The 14668-nt window shown below is 40.4% G+C and overlaps 1 protein-coding gene across 1 annotated transcript in view; it reads left to right on the top strand.

The window, feature by feature from the left end:
• Positions 1 to 14668, top strand: part of Tek (TEK receptor tyrosine kinase) — a 73136-nt gene that overhangs the window by 34037 nt on the left and 24431 nt on the right. The window contains 4 exon segments of the mRNA XM_035438672.1: positions 256 to 400; positions 710 to 871; positions 2943 to 3077; positions 7205 to 7492. Of these exon segments, the coding sequence (XP_035294563.1) occupies positions 256 to 400; positions 710 to 871; positions 2943 to 3077; positions 7205 to 7492 (730 nt within the window).

Here is a 14668-nt window from a genome sequence, read left to right as displayed (position 1 = left end):
GGTAAGTGTTTATTCCACACTTCCAAACACAAATACAACAGCAGGATCTGGGAGGGCACCAGTCCAGTATAAACTTTCAGGGCTGCTACAATAGCTTTGGAAACAAGCCAGTGATTATATTAGCATTGTACTTGGCTCCTCAGTCTCTCCTAGAAAACTTCCTACCAAACAATGAGCTGGAGTATGTGTTATGGACCTTTGTGTTTAAGTACCCCAAGATGTTTTAATATGTTTTTCTGTGTTTGACTATTCTAGCCAAGTGACTTCAACCACACAGATCATTTCTCAGTGGCCATATTCACCATCCACCAGATCTTCCCTTCCGATTCAGGAGTTTGGGTCTGCAGTGTAAACACAGTGGCTGGGATGGCAGAAAAGCCTTTCAACGTTTCTGTCAAAGGTACGTTTAACTCACGTAGCCAGGGTACGTTCTCAAAGCAATGATAGGGACTGCTGGGTCATAGCACAAATTTTAGATTTTAAGCCTTCACATAATCAGAACCCACTGATAGATTATGGCCATGGGCTATTTTAAGAAATGACTTTTGAGTGCAAATAGCAGTAAAGAGGCAGAAGCACATCAGAGAGTTAGTTATGAGATTAAATGCCAGCAGAGAACTCCAAGAAGTAACTCCTCTTTTCCCACTTAAACCACAAGAGCAAACCCCTGAAACTCAAGAATGAATCTGATTGCTAAAATTTTGTTCAGTTCTTCCAAAGCCCCTGCACGCCCCAAATGTGATTGACACTGGACATAACTTTGCTATCATCAACATCAGCTCTGAGCCTTACTTTGGGGATGGACCAATCAAATCCAAGAAACTTCTCTACAAACCTGTTAATCATTATGAGGCCTGGAGACATATTCAAGGTAAGGTTTGGACACAAAAGGTACAAGCAGGAGGTCTAATACCAGGGAAACAATTTCCCCAATATGTCAATGTCAAAATCTCCTTCTATCCACATTAACCCTATGCTGCATTTAAGAATATTTTGGTACACATAGCAGCCATGAAAGTTCCATGGAATGACTTTCTGTATGCTACTGAGCACTTGGGACTCGGACATTGCCATACCATGGGCTACTATCTGTACCAGCATTTCTTTTCAGGACTCCGAACTCTACCAAGCCTGGCCATGGTGGAAAGTGTGTGTGTGTGTGTGTGTGTGTGTGTGTGTGTGTGTGTGTTGCTACCATAGGAACAGGAAGGTCCAGGGCCATGATGGAAAAGTAGAAGCCCTTAATCTGCTTAAATCTTGAGAGCAATTATTTCTGCTATGCTAGATTTTCTCCCTTCTTGTTTCCTACCTTGTTTCATCCCAAATACGCCTAACACAGAGGGTTTTTATAAAAATTTGAACCTGGAAAAGTTTAGTCTGTGGCAGACAGGAGGGAAAAAGCGGGGGGGGGGGAGGGGGGGGACGGGACGGGACGGGACGGGACGATAAAAGTGGCCTGCTTCTGGAAAGAAAAAGAATGCAGCAAACTGAGACAAAAGGTTATGAATGTCATGAAAAGGGTAAATGTGCCTTAAAACATATATTAGTTTTATTTGCTAATGTAAATAAATGATAACGTAAAACCATAACTTAAAAACAAATGTAAATTAGAAATCGAGAGTTTCCAGTTGCTCATGCTGTTGTAACTGGGCTGTCTTGCAGGCAGACCCATCATTACCCTGCTAGTGGGCAATGTGGATCTTTCCACTCCTAATTTAGTAAAATTATGCCTAATGTTTCCCTTAAACTTCCTTTGTTTCATTGTATGTAGACACTTGAGAAAGTTAGAAAAAGAGGGTCAGATACTTTGCCCAGTGGTTAAGAACACTTTTGCTGATGCAGAGAAGGGGCCTGAGTTCAGTTGCAGCATCCATACAGTGGCTCAAATTTATTCATTACTCCAGTCCCAGAGGATTGGATGCACTCTTCTGACCTCCATGGGCACCAAGCACCCACATACTACACTTACATACACACAAAAATAAACAAAGACAACTAAAAATATTATCATAAAGGAGGGGCTTAACTCAGTAATTCATCTAAGCTTGATACACTGAATAAAGTGACGTTATTTATTACTAAACTCTTCAGACTCCATTGTAGATCCAGCCCACATGTGCAATTTCAAGGATCTAAGGTTGTTTTGTGGATTTTCTGTTTCCAACATCAGTAGGTGGTGTGTGTGTGTGTGTGTGTGTGTGTGTGTGTGTGTGAGAAAGAGAGAGAGAGAGAGAGAGAGAGAGAGAGAGAGAGAGAGAGAGGCAGTTAATAATAAAAATGATCTTCTAACAACTGTTAAACATAGTTCCCATTTTTCTTATCCATTAGCAATTTATCTAAGGTAAGTCAGAAGTTGAACTTTGCTATATCCATAGGTATAAAGAAACTGACAAAACAAATGGCTAAGAGAAAAGCACAGGCCAGCTATTAGTGGAAACTGTTTTTTAAGAGGCTCTAGAACCCTTCGTTGTGAGGATATGACTATTAGAGATCCATTGTCTGGTAACATTAAACAAAAACCTTCTGGGCCTTTTTTCTCTTGATGACTTAATTGCAATCAGTGTGTGTCCTTGGAAACAGTGAAAATAACCTTATTTTGTATTATGCAAATTAGCCTTCCAAGTCTGCCATCCTGTGTGGTAGATCTATGAGGTTTAATATTGCAATTGAAAATGTAAAAACACTAGAACAGAAATGTATACGCGGCTTAGAAATTTACATGCTAATGTATACATTAAAACCTGGACATACCCATTCAGAGGTCTAATTTCCCTTACATTGGAAACTGTACCTCCTTGAAGATGAAAATTATCTCTTTATTTCACCAAGATACTGCTCTTAAAAAACCTAATTTAGTTCCCTTTGCAATAGCAGCCACTCTGGTGGTTTAAGGAACATAACAGGATGCAAATGGAAGCTTTCTGGACTTTCTCTCCTCCCAGTGATGAATGAGATTGTCACACTCAACTACTTGGAGCCTCAGACTGACTATGAGCTGTGTGTGCAGCTGGCCCGTCCCGGAGAGGGTGGAGAAGGGCATCCTGGACCTGTGAGACGATTCACAACAGCGTCTGTCGGTCAGTTGAAGCCAACAGACATTTATTCCTGAGCTGGGTGGGAGCGGGAGGAAGGGGAAAGAGGAAGGAAGACCAGGAAGGGTGGTGTCGGGTGAGTGGGTGGGTGGGGATGGAGGTGGAAGGAGTTTGCTGTGGAATGGGTGGGAAAGTGACAGGAAGACTCGAAACTTCAAGCCAAACAGATCCTTTATTTGGGCTGGACTGTTGGTCTGTCTCCCTGGGGGAGGGGGACTGTGGCCATCTAGGGGGACAGAGGAGGAAGCAGATGAGCCTCCAGGAAGCCAAGGCCACCCCTGAGGGCTTGAGATTTACTTAGCAGCCACTGTGTTGAGCCTTGACTTCTGTATATCACCCCCAGCTTCCTGTTGCCATCCCAAGGGGCCATACCAGGCTTCTGCCACAAACACGCTTCAGAAATTCGTTTATTTATTTTTTTAAAAAAATAAAATTTCTATTTTTCAAAGTCATCCATGCCCGTAGTTCAAACATCAAATAGAAGGAAAGGCTTTTGTCTGAAGAACAGTCCTCCTCTGCTCCACCCCCACCTCCCCCAGCCCTGCTTCCTATCAGCCTTGGTTTCTATGGTAAGCTGTTTCTTTCGGTGTTTGCCTTCATGTTGCTAAGTCAGTGGCTCGAACAGTAGGATCCATCAGAATTACACGAAGAGTTTGTTAAAACAAATTGCTGGATCCTACCCCCAGAACCTTTAAAACTTTTGTGTTATTGTTTTGCGTGTATGGGTGTTTTGCCTGCATGCCTATCTGTGCAGTACATTCATGCAGTGTCTGTGGAAGCCAGAGGGCATCAGATGCCTTGGGACCAGAGTTACAGCCTGTTGTGAACCACCATGTGGGTTCTGGAGATCAAGCTAGACTCCTCTGGAAGAAAAACCAGTGCCCTTAACCCCTGGACTATCTCTCCAGCACCCATCCATCCTGAATTTTTGATCCAATAGGTTTGAAGCAAGGGTATGGTTCAACAGTTAGGGCTTCTCTCTCTCTCTCTCTCTCTCTCTCTCTCTCTCTCTCTCTCTCTCTCTCTCTGTGTGTGTGTGTGTGTGTGTGTGTATGTGTGTGTGTATGTGTGTGTGTGTCTCTGTCTCTCTCTCTGTCTCTCTCTCTCTCTCTCTCTCTCTCTCTCTCTCTCTCTCTCTCTCTCTCTCTCTCTCTCTGTAGGGTTTCACTCTACAGTCCAGACCTGGAATTCACAATATAGCCCATACTGACCTCTAACTGTGGTAATTCTCAAGCTTCAGTCTCTCAGTGCTGGTTACAGGTATGAGTCACACCTGTAGAACATTTCTTGATTAACTAGTGTTATTCATTATGTACTGGCCTCCCACTGTGTGAATGGAGGAGCTCTTGATGTGTGCATACTCCTTGATGCTAACCTGCATTCCAGCTTCTTGCTACTTGATACCCTCCTCTGAAACACTAGAGTGACCTTTATAATATTCTCGGTCCTGTCCTTTGACTCATTCCGTGTTTAATCATTCTTTTCTATCTCCTGACGAGTGTTTTATAGTTACAAGTTCTGTGTGCTTACTTTATATAGCAGGTCATAACTGTTTAGCTCTTCATTAGCTTCCTTGTCACTCAGAACAAATTCCCAAGACGACATCTTAGGAAGGAAAGGTGTGTTTTGGCTTATGGTTTCAGAAGATTCGCTCTGTGGTCACTCACTTTGTCTGCATAGGCAGAACATACTGGTGGAGGCAGTCTGTGGCAGAGGGATCTTCTTCCTTTTACAGTGGACATGAAGAGCAAGGTAGAGGACAAGGCAAGGCTCCCAAAATCTAAGTACCCATATCCAGTAAGTTTGGTTTTACTTCTCAGTATTCTAGAATGTCCAAAAGCTAAGCCTCCAGTACATAAGCTTTCCAGGGGACAGTTGGCATCCAAACTACAATAGCTTCCAGACACAGAAGCTTTTAGCTTCAAGCCCCATAGATCAGAGTCAGAGGCTGGTTGCTCTAGGCCCTTAAGGCAGAGGCACATGGCCTAGGGTTTAGTGTACCAACACCTAGCAGCTATATAGTTCTCCAGCTTTGGCTGTTTAGCTGCCAGATACTTTATCTTAATAGCTCCCATGGGCTTCTGACAACTGGGCCTCATAGTCCTTGCAAGCACAGCTCTCACCCCTTAAACCTTGTCTCTACAGTCCCAGGTTCCCCACCAACTCTCACCTTAATACTTCCACTGTCCTTCTCCATTTCTTGTAGCCTCTGACCTCTATTTCTCTGTAAACTCTCTAGTCACTTCTAAGGTGACAGCAAGAAATGGCAACCCATCATAATAAAAAAATATAGCACAAACTCTATAGGGAGAATAAAGGTATCGAGGCGCAAGAGTAAGGGAGCCCTGACTATGTCATTGCACTACACTAAGGTGCGTGTAGCAGTTAATTCTCCCTTAGTTCAGAATTGAATCAAAAGAGGAAGGTCACAATCTGACTCAAACGGAAAGTATTCATGGTACTGAACATAAAGAACTCTCCAGACCTGCGGCACTGCCTCCAGTCCTCAGCCAGGATGCATTCAGAGGCCTCTTGGAATATTTCAAAGTACTTCTGGGGGCAATGGAAAGGGAACTCTTGAAGGTCCCCGTTTCCCACCAAGTGAATTCTGCTGATGCTTGCTTTTCAATTCATCTGGCAGTTACACTGTTTGTTTTAACTGAGGTGGGGGAAGGCTGGAGAGGCTGGGGGTGGGGGTGGGGGGAGGAACACATGTTCTGATATCATTGCAGAGAGAGAAAAGAACAGCCAAAGCTGGGTGAAGGGTAACTACATCCTCAAAGGGAAGCTAAAGTAGAGATGGCTGCGTTTGAAGGTCCTCCCACTACCCAATGCAGAGGCTGAGGAATTTTACAAGTGTTTGCAGACACTTGCCTGTGTTGTGTCTTTATATGCTGTCTATATATCTACTGAGGGATTCAAACTCTAGAGGCTAGCAAAAGGAAGAGATCACCTCTCTTCATTTTCCTAGATTCTAGTGATAGAGACAGTAAGACGTTTACAAAATGCCCAGCAAACATGTGTCCAACTGCCAGTCCTCATTTGTCTTCGAACACTTAGAGCTGGGAAGGCTCCTGAGAGGAGCCTTTCACTAGGAGTTTGAAGTATTTTTCAAATTTTTTTTTAAGTCACACCAAAAGAGCAGGGGGTGAGCTTTTTTTCTTCAAATATGAGTCCTATTAGACTATATTGCATATAAGAGTTTAATATCATGGGCACACTGTCTATTCGTGTGCTGTGACCACCACTGATAAAGATGAGTCTGGCTGTGCCATTTTACAAGTGAATTTAGGTTATGAATTTGACCTGATTGCAAAGTAAAAGTGGGATGCTCCTGTCTCTATAATTCTAAAAAACTATTATTTCTTTTGGCAACTTCTCTGGTACTCCAGGTTCCTGGGTAAGTGTGGCCAGGCATGAGGTGTTTATAGCTGGTACTGCAACATGATCAAAATGGGGTTAAGACTAGCTACTTGCCATAGCGGATGTGATACCTGAAATTCTCCTTGCTGGGAGGAAGGGACCTGACATTCTTTCTCAAATGGTAATGAAACAAAACCTACTGTGTCCATTTCTGTCAGTCTCTCTGCCGTGACCTTGAGGAAGTTTCCATTACTTTTATTGAGCTCCTGTTCTTATTCATTTATAGCAACCCTGGAATGGCTCTATAATTTCATTAAAGAACTTTGGAGAGTTGCTCTCTCCCAGTCATTTACTGTTATAAGCAATGCTGTAATGAATATCCCTATGCACAGATATTTTCATCTTCGTTTGGAATATTTATTTCCTCAGGATAAACCCCTGGTAGTCAGGTGTTAAGGCCAAAGCAGATAGACATTTTTAAGGCTCTTGAAAATGTTACTCATGTTGCAAGTTGTTCTCAAGAGGCTGTATTTCTACATTGAAAGTATCCAAGGTATATGCAAAAATTACGTCAAAGATTTTCTGTTGTGTTAGGAGGGAAGTATCATGGCTGCTGGCTTGTGATTTTTTTGGTAGCCTGTAGATGTTTTTTGTTATTCTAGAAGCAAAGGTTATTCTTTGCAAATAACCTCTGGAGCTGTCATTGCTTCTACCCAATATGAAAATAACCATCTTCTGGTAACTTCTAGGACTCCCTCCTCCAAGAGGTCTCAGTCTCCTGCCAAAAAGCCAGACGACTCTAAATTTGACCTGGCAACCAATATTTCCAATCTCAAAAGATGAAGTCTATGTCGAAGTTGAGAGGAGGTCCATGCAAAAAAAAAGTGATCAGCAGAACATCAAAGTGCCAGGGAACCTGACCTCGGTGCTACTGAACAACTTAAACCCCAGGGAGCAGTACATTGTCCGAGCTAGAGTCAACACCAAGGCCCAGGGGGAGTGGAGTGAAGATCTCACCGCCTGGACCCTTAGTGACAGTAAGTAACTGGTGTTGCCCCTGCCTCACCCGGCAACATTCGCCTACTGTCATTTGAACTTAACATCTAGCACAAGTCCTTAAAGGTCATAAGGACATTGATTGTGTGAATGAAGGTTAATTAGTGTCCATGGAGTCATCTTAATGTCCTTCAGTGTTATACTAGAAGAGCCCACTGGGATTTGGGCAAGACCATGCTACAGTTTGTCTGTCCTTATTATGGAGTTGTTTATTAGTATCAAGAATCTCAGTAGCAATAATAAAGTTCTCTAGGGCTTTAACAGCTACAGGACAGTTTCCAAGGATTACCATTATTATATATCTTTACATACATGGATGCTGATTCATGATGAATTTATCTTTCCCAATTTTATAAACAAAATGATTTGCTTTGGAAATTCTTCATAACATACTGTTATCAGAGTTAAAAATATTTATGAGAGCAGTAAAAACCTCTTTTCCTTAAAAATGTCTTGAGTCCAAGCTTTTCTGTATTTAGATTGATTATTTGAAACCCCAAGGTTCTTTGTATTATTGAAACTTTTCTGTCTTTGCACAGTGAGTCTAACTTGTTTTATGCAATGAGGACCATGTCTTTGCAATCTGAAGCCTTGGAAAGATGGGCTAGAGATACCTGTTGGTCATACCACCTGCTGCATGGTATTCACCAGCCCCAAAGTCAAGGCTGTCTGCTGCAGCTGGTTCTCTTTGCTCAGTAACATGTAGGAGAAACAGCTCCATATTTCCTCAATAATACCTTCTTATACCAGTGACTCATGGAAATAGGCACTGTTTTGCCAGTGTTTAGGGATTACTCATCATTGTCATAGTTAGGGTTACTATTGTAGTGATAAAATGCCATAACCAAAAGCAAATTGGGAGGGAAGGGTTTATTTGGCTTACATACCCCTGTTGCAGTCTGCTGAGGGAAACCAAGGCAGGCATTTGAGGCAGGAACTAAAGTAGAGGCCATGGAGGAACAGTGCTGACTTCTAAGATTGCTCGCCTGCTTTCATACACAACTCAGGGGGTCAGGGGTGCCCCTGCTCAGGTGTGTGGTCCCACCCACAATGGGGCTGGGCCTTCACAAATCAATACTAATTAAGAAAATGTCTCACAGGCTTGCCTTACGCCAACCTTTTGGAAGCATTTTTTCAATTGTGGGTCCCTCTTCTCAGATAAATCTAGCTTATGTCAAGTTGACAAAAAAAAAACAACCAGAATAACTCATATTGCATATATATAGATATAGATATAGATATAGATACATTATATATTCATAAACATACACATATTTATGTATTTGTGTGAAAGTTAGAAGTTATAGAATAGTGTAAAGACTAACACAACCCAGAGAATGAACAGCTATCATACTTTCATATGTACTTTTAACGATAACAAAAGACACATACACGCACATACACACACACACATTGAGATTTTATTTTATTTTTATTTTATGTGTATGGGCATTTTGTCTGCATTTATGTCTGTCTAGCAAATGTGTTCAGTGCCTGTGGAGGCCAAAGAGGACATCCAATTTGGACTGGAGTTATCACAGTTGTTAGATGTCATGTGTGTGCTGGAAACTGAACACAGATCTTCTGGAAGAGTAGCCAGTGCTCTTAACTGCTAAGCCATCTCTCCATTCCTATAGACATTATTTTAGATAGCATATAAAATAGTGGGTTTTATTATGATGTTTGCATACATACATACATAATATATATATATATGTATATATATATATATATATATATATATATATATATATATATATATACATATCATTGTTCTTTGCCCAGTTTGACCTAAAATCCATGGCGATCCTCGTGTCCCAGCCTTCTGAGGGCTAGGATTATGGGCATGAGTCACCATACCCAGCTTAGACGATAGTTTTGAGATTCCGTTTTGGAACCAGCATTCTCTTTTTCATAGTAGCTGCACAGGTTTGTGCTCCTGCTCCCGGTAGATAGGAGTTGCTCTTTTCTACATTCCCGACAGAACTTGTCATTTAGTTTCTTGATGGCAGCCATTCTGCTAACTGGGGTAAGGTTGGATCTCAACACAGCTTTAATCTGCATTTCCCTGATGGCTAAGGATGCTGAACGTGTTTTTGAATATTCACTGGTCATTTGAATGCATTCTTTTGAGAAATGTCTGCTCATCTCATTAGCCTCCTTACCAACTGGGTATTTGAGGTTTCCTGCTCATTTTATTAGCCAACTTGCCGATTTGGTAGTTGGGGTTTTCTTAATGTTTAATGATTTTAATTCTTTACAGATTGTGGACATTTGGCAAATTGTCAGATGTGTAATTGGCAAAGATTTTTTTCATTTTTTGCCCTGTCTCTTCCTCCTACAGATTGCTTCCTTTGCTGCACAGCTTTTAAATTTCATGCAATCCTTTTTTTTTTTTTATCAAATTTTAGACTGGTTTTTACGATACTAGCATCCTTTTGAGAAAGCCCTTGCCTGAAGTTTTCCCCTGTTTTTCTGTAGCAGTTTGAGAGTTTTAGACCTCACATGGTCTTTAATCCATTTTGAATTAATTTTTTTCCACAAGGTGAGACATAGAAATTGACCTTCATATTGTTTCCATAGCATCATTTGCTACAGAGACTGTCTTTTCTCCAGTGTGCACTTTCTAACTTTGTCAAATGTTAGTTGGTTGTAGTTATGTAGGTTTTCTTCTGAGTTCTCTGTTCTAGTTAATTTATCCACATGTCTGGTTTTGGTGCCAGTGCCATGCTACTTTTGTAATTGTGGCTCTGTGGCTATTTGAGGTCTTTTGTGCTTCCATATAACTTTAGGCATTTCCCCACAGTTCTATGATAAGTGTTATTAGACTTTTTATAAGGACTGTATCGCATCTGTAGATTGTTTTTGGTCATATAGCCATTTTCACACTGTCAATTTGTAAGCATGAGAGGTCCTTTGATTTTTGTAGTGTTGTCAGCTTCTTTGGTGTTTTAAAGTTTGCATTGTAGAGGTCTTTCACCTCTTTATTAGGTTTATTCCTAGTTAATTTATTTGAAACTACCATGAGTGGAATTCTTTTTTCTTGGCGAGTTCACTATTGGTATATAGGAAATGATGAGTTATGCTGTTGGTTTGAGACAGAGTTTCATGTATTACAGATTGGCCTTGCACTTGCTATAAAGCTGAAGATGACCTTGTATTTCTGATCCTCCTGCCTCTACCTCCTGAACTGAGTCCTGGAATTCAGGCATGTGTCATCACACCCAGTTCATATAGTGCTGGGGATAGAACACAGGGCTTCATGCATGCTAGGTGAGCTCTCAACCAACTGAGCTACATCCCCACATCCTGATTTGTTAATTTAGATTTGTGTGTTTATTTTGTATGTTGTTACTTGTTTGAAAGTGGTAATCTCATCTGTTTCCATTTGGGATCGCTAAGACGCTTAAAGTAGAAGATCATGCTATCTACAAATGGGGATAATTGGATTTTTACATTTCTATTTATATCTCTTTCCTTGTCTTACTAAGACTTGAAGGATTTTTTTTTGTTTGTTTGTTTTGGTTTTCAGTTTTTTGAGACAAGATTTCTCTGTGTAACAGCCCTGTCCTGGACCTAGCTCTATAGACCAAGCTGGCCTCAAACTCATAGAGATCCACCTGTCTCTGCCTCCTTAGTACTGGAATTAAAGGCTTTTGCCACCACTGCCCAGCAAGACTTGAAGTACTTAAGAATGAAGTGCATGGAAGGTCTTGCCTCATTATTAATCTTAGAGAAAAAAATTAGCATTTGCCTGTGTAATGTAATGTTGGTTATAGATAACCTTTAACTATATTAAGATTTGTTCCTTCTATTTCTACTTTCTTCAGGGCTTTTACCATGAAGGGGGTTGGGACTTACCAAATGTCTTTTCTGAGATCAGTGTGTAATTTCTATTCTTAAGTCTATTTGTGTACTGTTTTATGCTTACTAATATATTTGAGCAATCCCTGTATCCCTGGAATGAAACCACTTTGCCACAGTACTTCTTAATATGTTCTTGAACTCAGCTTGAGGTGTTTTATTGAGATTTTTTGCATTTAAGCTCATCAGAGAAATTTGTCTATAGTTTTTTTTGTGTGTGTGTTTGTTTTACATATTTTGGATATTATTTTAATACCAACTTGTAGAAGGAGTTTCATAGTGTTCTTTCCGGTTATATTTTATTAAACAATTTGAGTAGTATTAATGTCAGCTCGTTGGTAAATTGTTGGTAGAATTCAGTGTTGGGTCTGTCTGGTCCTAAGTTTTTCTTTGTTGAAAGACTATTACTAGTATAATTTCATTGCTTGTTATAGATCTTTTTGTGCTATTTGTAGCTTCTTGATTTAATTTGGTAAGTCATAAGAATGTATCAATTTATTCTATATTTTCAGGTTTTTAAAGAATACAAGTTGTCACCAGGTGGTGTGGTGCAGGTCTTTAGTCCCAGCACTTTGGAGGCAGAGACAAGCAGATCTCTATGAGTTTGAGGCCAGCCTAGTCTACATAGTGAGTTCCAGGACAGCCAGGACTGTTACACAGAGAAACTCTGCCTCAAAAAAGAAAAACAAACTAACAAAAGAATACAAGTTTTCAAAGTATGCTCTAATAATCTTCTAGAGTTCTTTGGAATCTAATTTTAAAGCATTTATTTGTGTGTGTGTGTGTGTGTGTGTGTGTGTGTGTGTGTGTGTGTGTGTGTGTACAAGTCAGAGAACAAATTGCATCACTTGTCTTTTACCTTCTACCATGTGGGTCCTAGAGATTGGACTCAGGTTTTTCAGGCTTGGCAGCATTTACTTCTTAAGATATCTAATTAGCCCCCGGAATCTATTTTATTTTATTTTTACTTTCATATACTAATCCCAGTTCCCCTCCCTCCCTTCTTCCCCCACCTTCCCCTCATTTCACCCCCCCCATCTGCTCCTCAGAGAGGGTAAGGCCTCCAATGCAGAGTCAGTGAATTCTGTCCCATCACCACATTGAGGCAGTACCAACCCCCCCCCCACGTGTCTAGACTGAGCATGATATCTCTTCATAGGAAATGGGCTCCAAAAAGCCAATTCATTCATTAGGGATAGATCCTATTCCCACTGCCAGTGGCCCCACAAACTTCCCAAGCTACCTAATGTCACCTGCATTCATGGGGCCTCATTTGGTCCTATGCAGGTTCTGCAGATGTCACTCGGGAGCCAGTGAACTCCTATTACTTCAGGTCAGCTGTTTCTGTGGGTTTCCCCATCATGATCTCGACCCCTTTGTTCATATTATTGCTCCTCCCACTCCTCGACTAGACTCTGGGGGAATGGCTCAGTGGTTAGTTGTGAATCTCTGCATCTGCTTGCATCAATTACCAGATGAAAGTTTCAGGAGATCAGGTCTACCTCCCCTTCCTAGTCGGATCCATGTATGTCTCTCTTAGGGTCCCCTTTGTTTTCTAGGTTCTCTGTGGTTATAGACTGTAGGCTGGTTATCCTTTGCTTCATGTCTAATACCTACTTATGAGTGAGTACATAGCATATTTGCCTTTCTGGGTCAAGACCCACCTGTCATTCTATATCCATTAGTGTTTACTTTATGAAACTGGGAGTCCCAATATTTGGGGCAAATGTACTTATATCTTCTCAATGGTTTCTTTATCAGTTAAGATAAATTTTTGTTTGAAGTCTACTGAAGCAGTTATTAGAACAGCTACACTTGCCTGTCTTTAACTTTGACATTCTTGATAAACTAACCTCCATTCTTTCACTGTGTTTTCTTTGCCAGTGATATGCATTTCTTGGAGACAACAGATACTTGGATCTTATCTTTTAATCTATTAAGGAAGTCTATATATTTTTAATTAGAGAGTTAAGACCATTTATGTTTATGGTTATCATTGACAGATATTTGATAAAACTTATTACTTAGCCAAGTTGTTCTTCTGGTAGTTGGGTTGTTTATTTCTTTTCCTTCTTCTCTATTCATATTGGTGGTGTACTGGCATACAGTGTGGGGCATGATGGATACCTTCTTATTTCTCTTTGGTTCAACTTTTGCTCTCATAAAATGTATTATTTCCTGTGCTCTCAATTCTTTTTTCCTCCTCTGTACACAGTATTCATTTAAACATCTTTAGCAGTACTGTCTTGGTAGTTACAAACTTCCCTAGTGTGTTCTTGTCTCGAAATGTCCTTATTTCATTGTCAGTTAATTTTATGGACACATGTTTTCTGGATAGACTAATCCTGGTCGGCAGTTCTTTACTTTTAGGGACTTATAGGGCTTCTGTTGAGAGGTCTCATGTTATCCTGATGAATTTTCTTTTGTAAATGGATTAGAGATTTTTCTCTGACAGCTTTTAATATTCTTTTTTGTCCTTTGGGCATTCTGAGTGTAATGTGTTGTGAAAAGGTTTGGCCATATCTATTGGAAGTTATAAATGATTTCCATGCTTGTACATATATTTCTTTCCTAGATTTGAGGTAATTTCTGAGGTAAAAAATACTGAAAAATTTTTAATTAGATGTCTCCATGTGTTTGGTCTTTAATTTCAGCTTTTTATACTCTATGGATGCTTACTTAGGTGTGAACTTTTGATTATATTCTAAGATTCTTAGATGTTGCAGTCATACTAATTTTGTCTGTATGTGTGTGAACACACACACACACACACACACACACACACACACACACACACACGCATAATACACCTACATGTTTATGAGTGTATGTGCCTGTGCATGTGTCAGAACCCAGAGAAGAAAATTGGGTGTTCTGCTCTATAGTTTTCTGCCTTATTCCTTTAAGAAAGGGTCTCCCATTGAGCGGGGGTTAGGCTGGTGGCCAGCATGTCCCAGTGATCCTCATTTCTACCTCCTCCACAGCACTGCATTGCATTTGTATGCATGGCCACACCCGGCTTTTGGCATGGGTGCTGTATCCAAATTTAGTTCATGTTTATGTGGCAAATGCTCATCTTTATTGTCTGATTTTTTTCAAGTTGGTATTTGAATATATTATTTTCTTTACTTTGTCTTCCATCCCTGATAGTTTTATGTCTGCTTGGTCTAATCTATTGATAGTTCTTTCCACCGTGGATTGTTTTTTTTGTGTGTGTGTTTTTGTTAATTAGCTGAGTTTTTGAGTTCTACCATTCCTGCCCATCTCACTTTTCATGTTGAATTTCTCTCCTA

Source organism: Cricetulus griseus, chromosome 2 (assembly GCF_003668045.3).
Source record: "Cricetulus griseus strain 17A/GY chromosome 2, alternate assembly CriGri-PICRH-1.0, whole genome shotgun sequence".
NCBI lineage: Eukaryota > Metazoa > Chordata > Mammalia > Rodentia > Cricetidae > Cricetulus > Cricetulus griseus.
The sequence above is the reverse complement of the archived record's forward strand: the minus strand, read 5'-3'. Positions and strand labels throughout refer to the sequence as shown.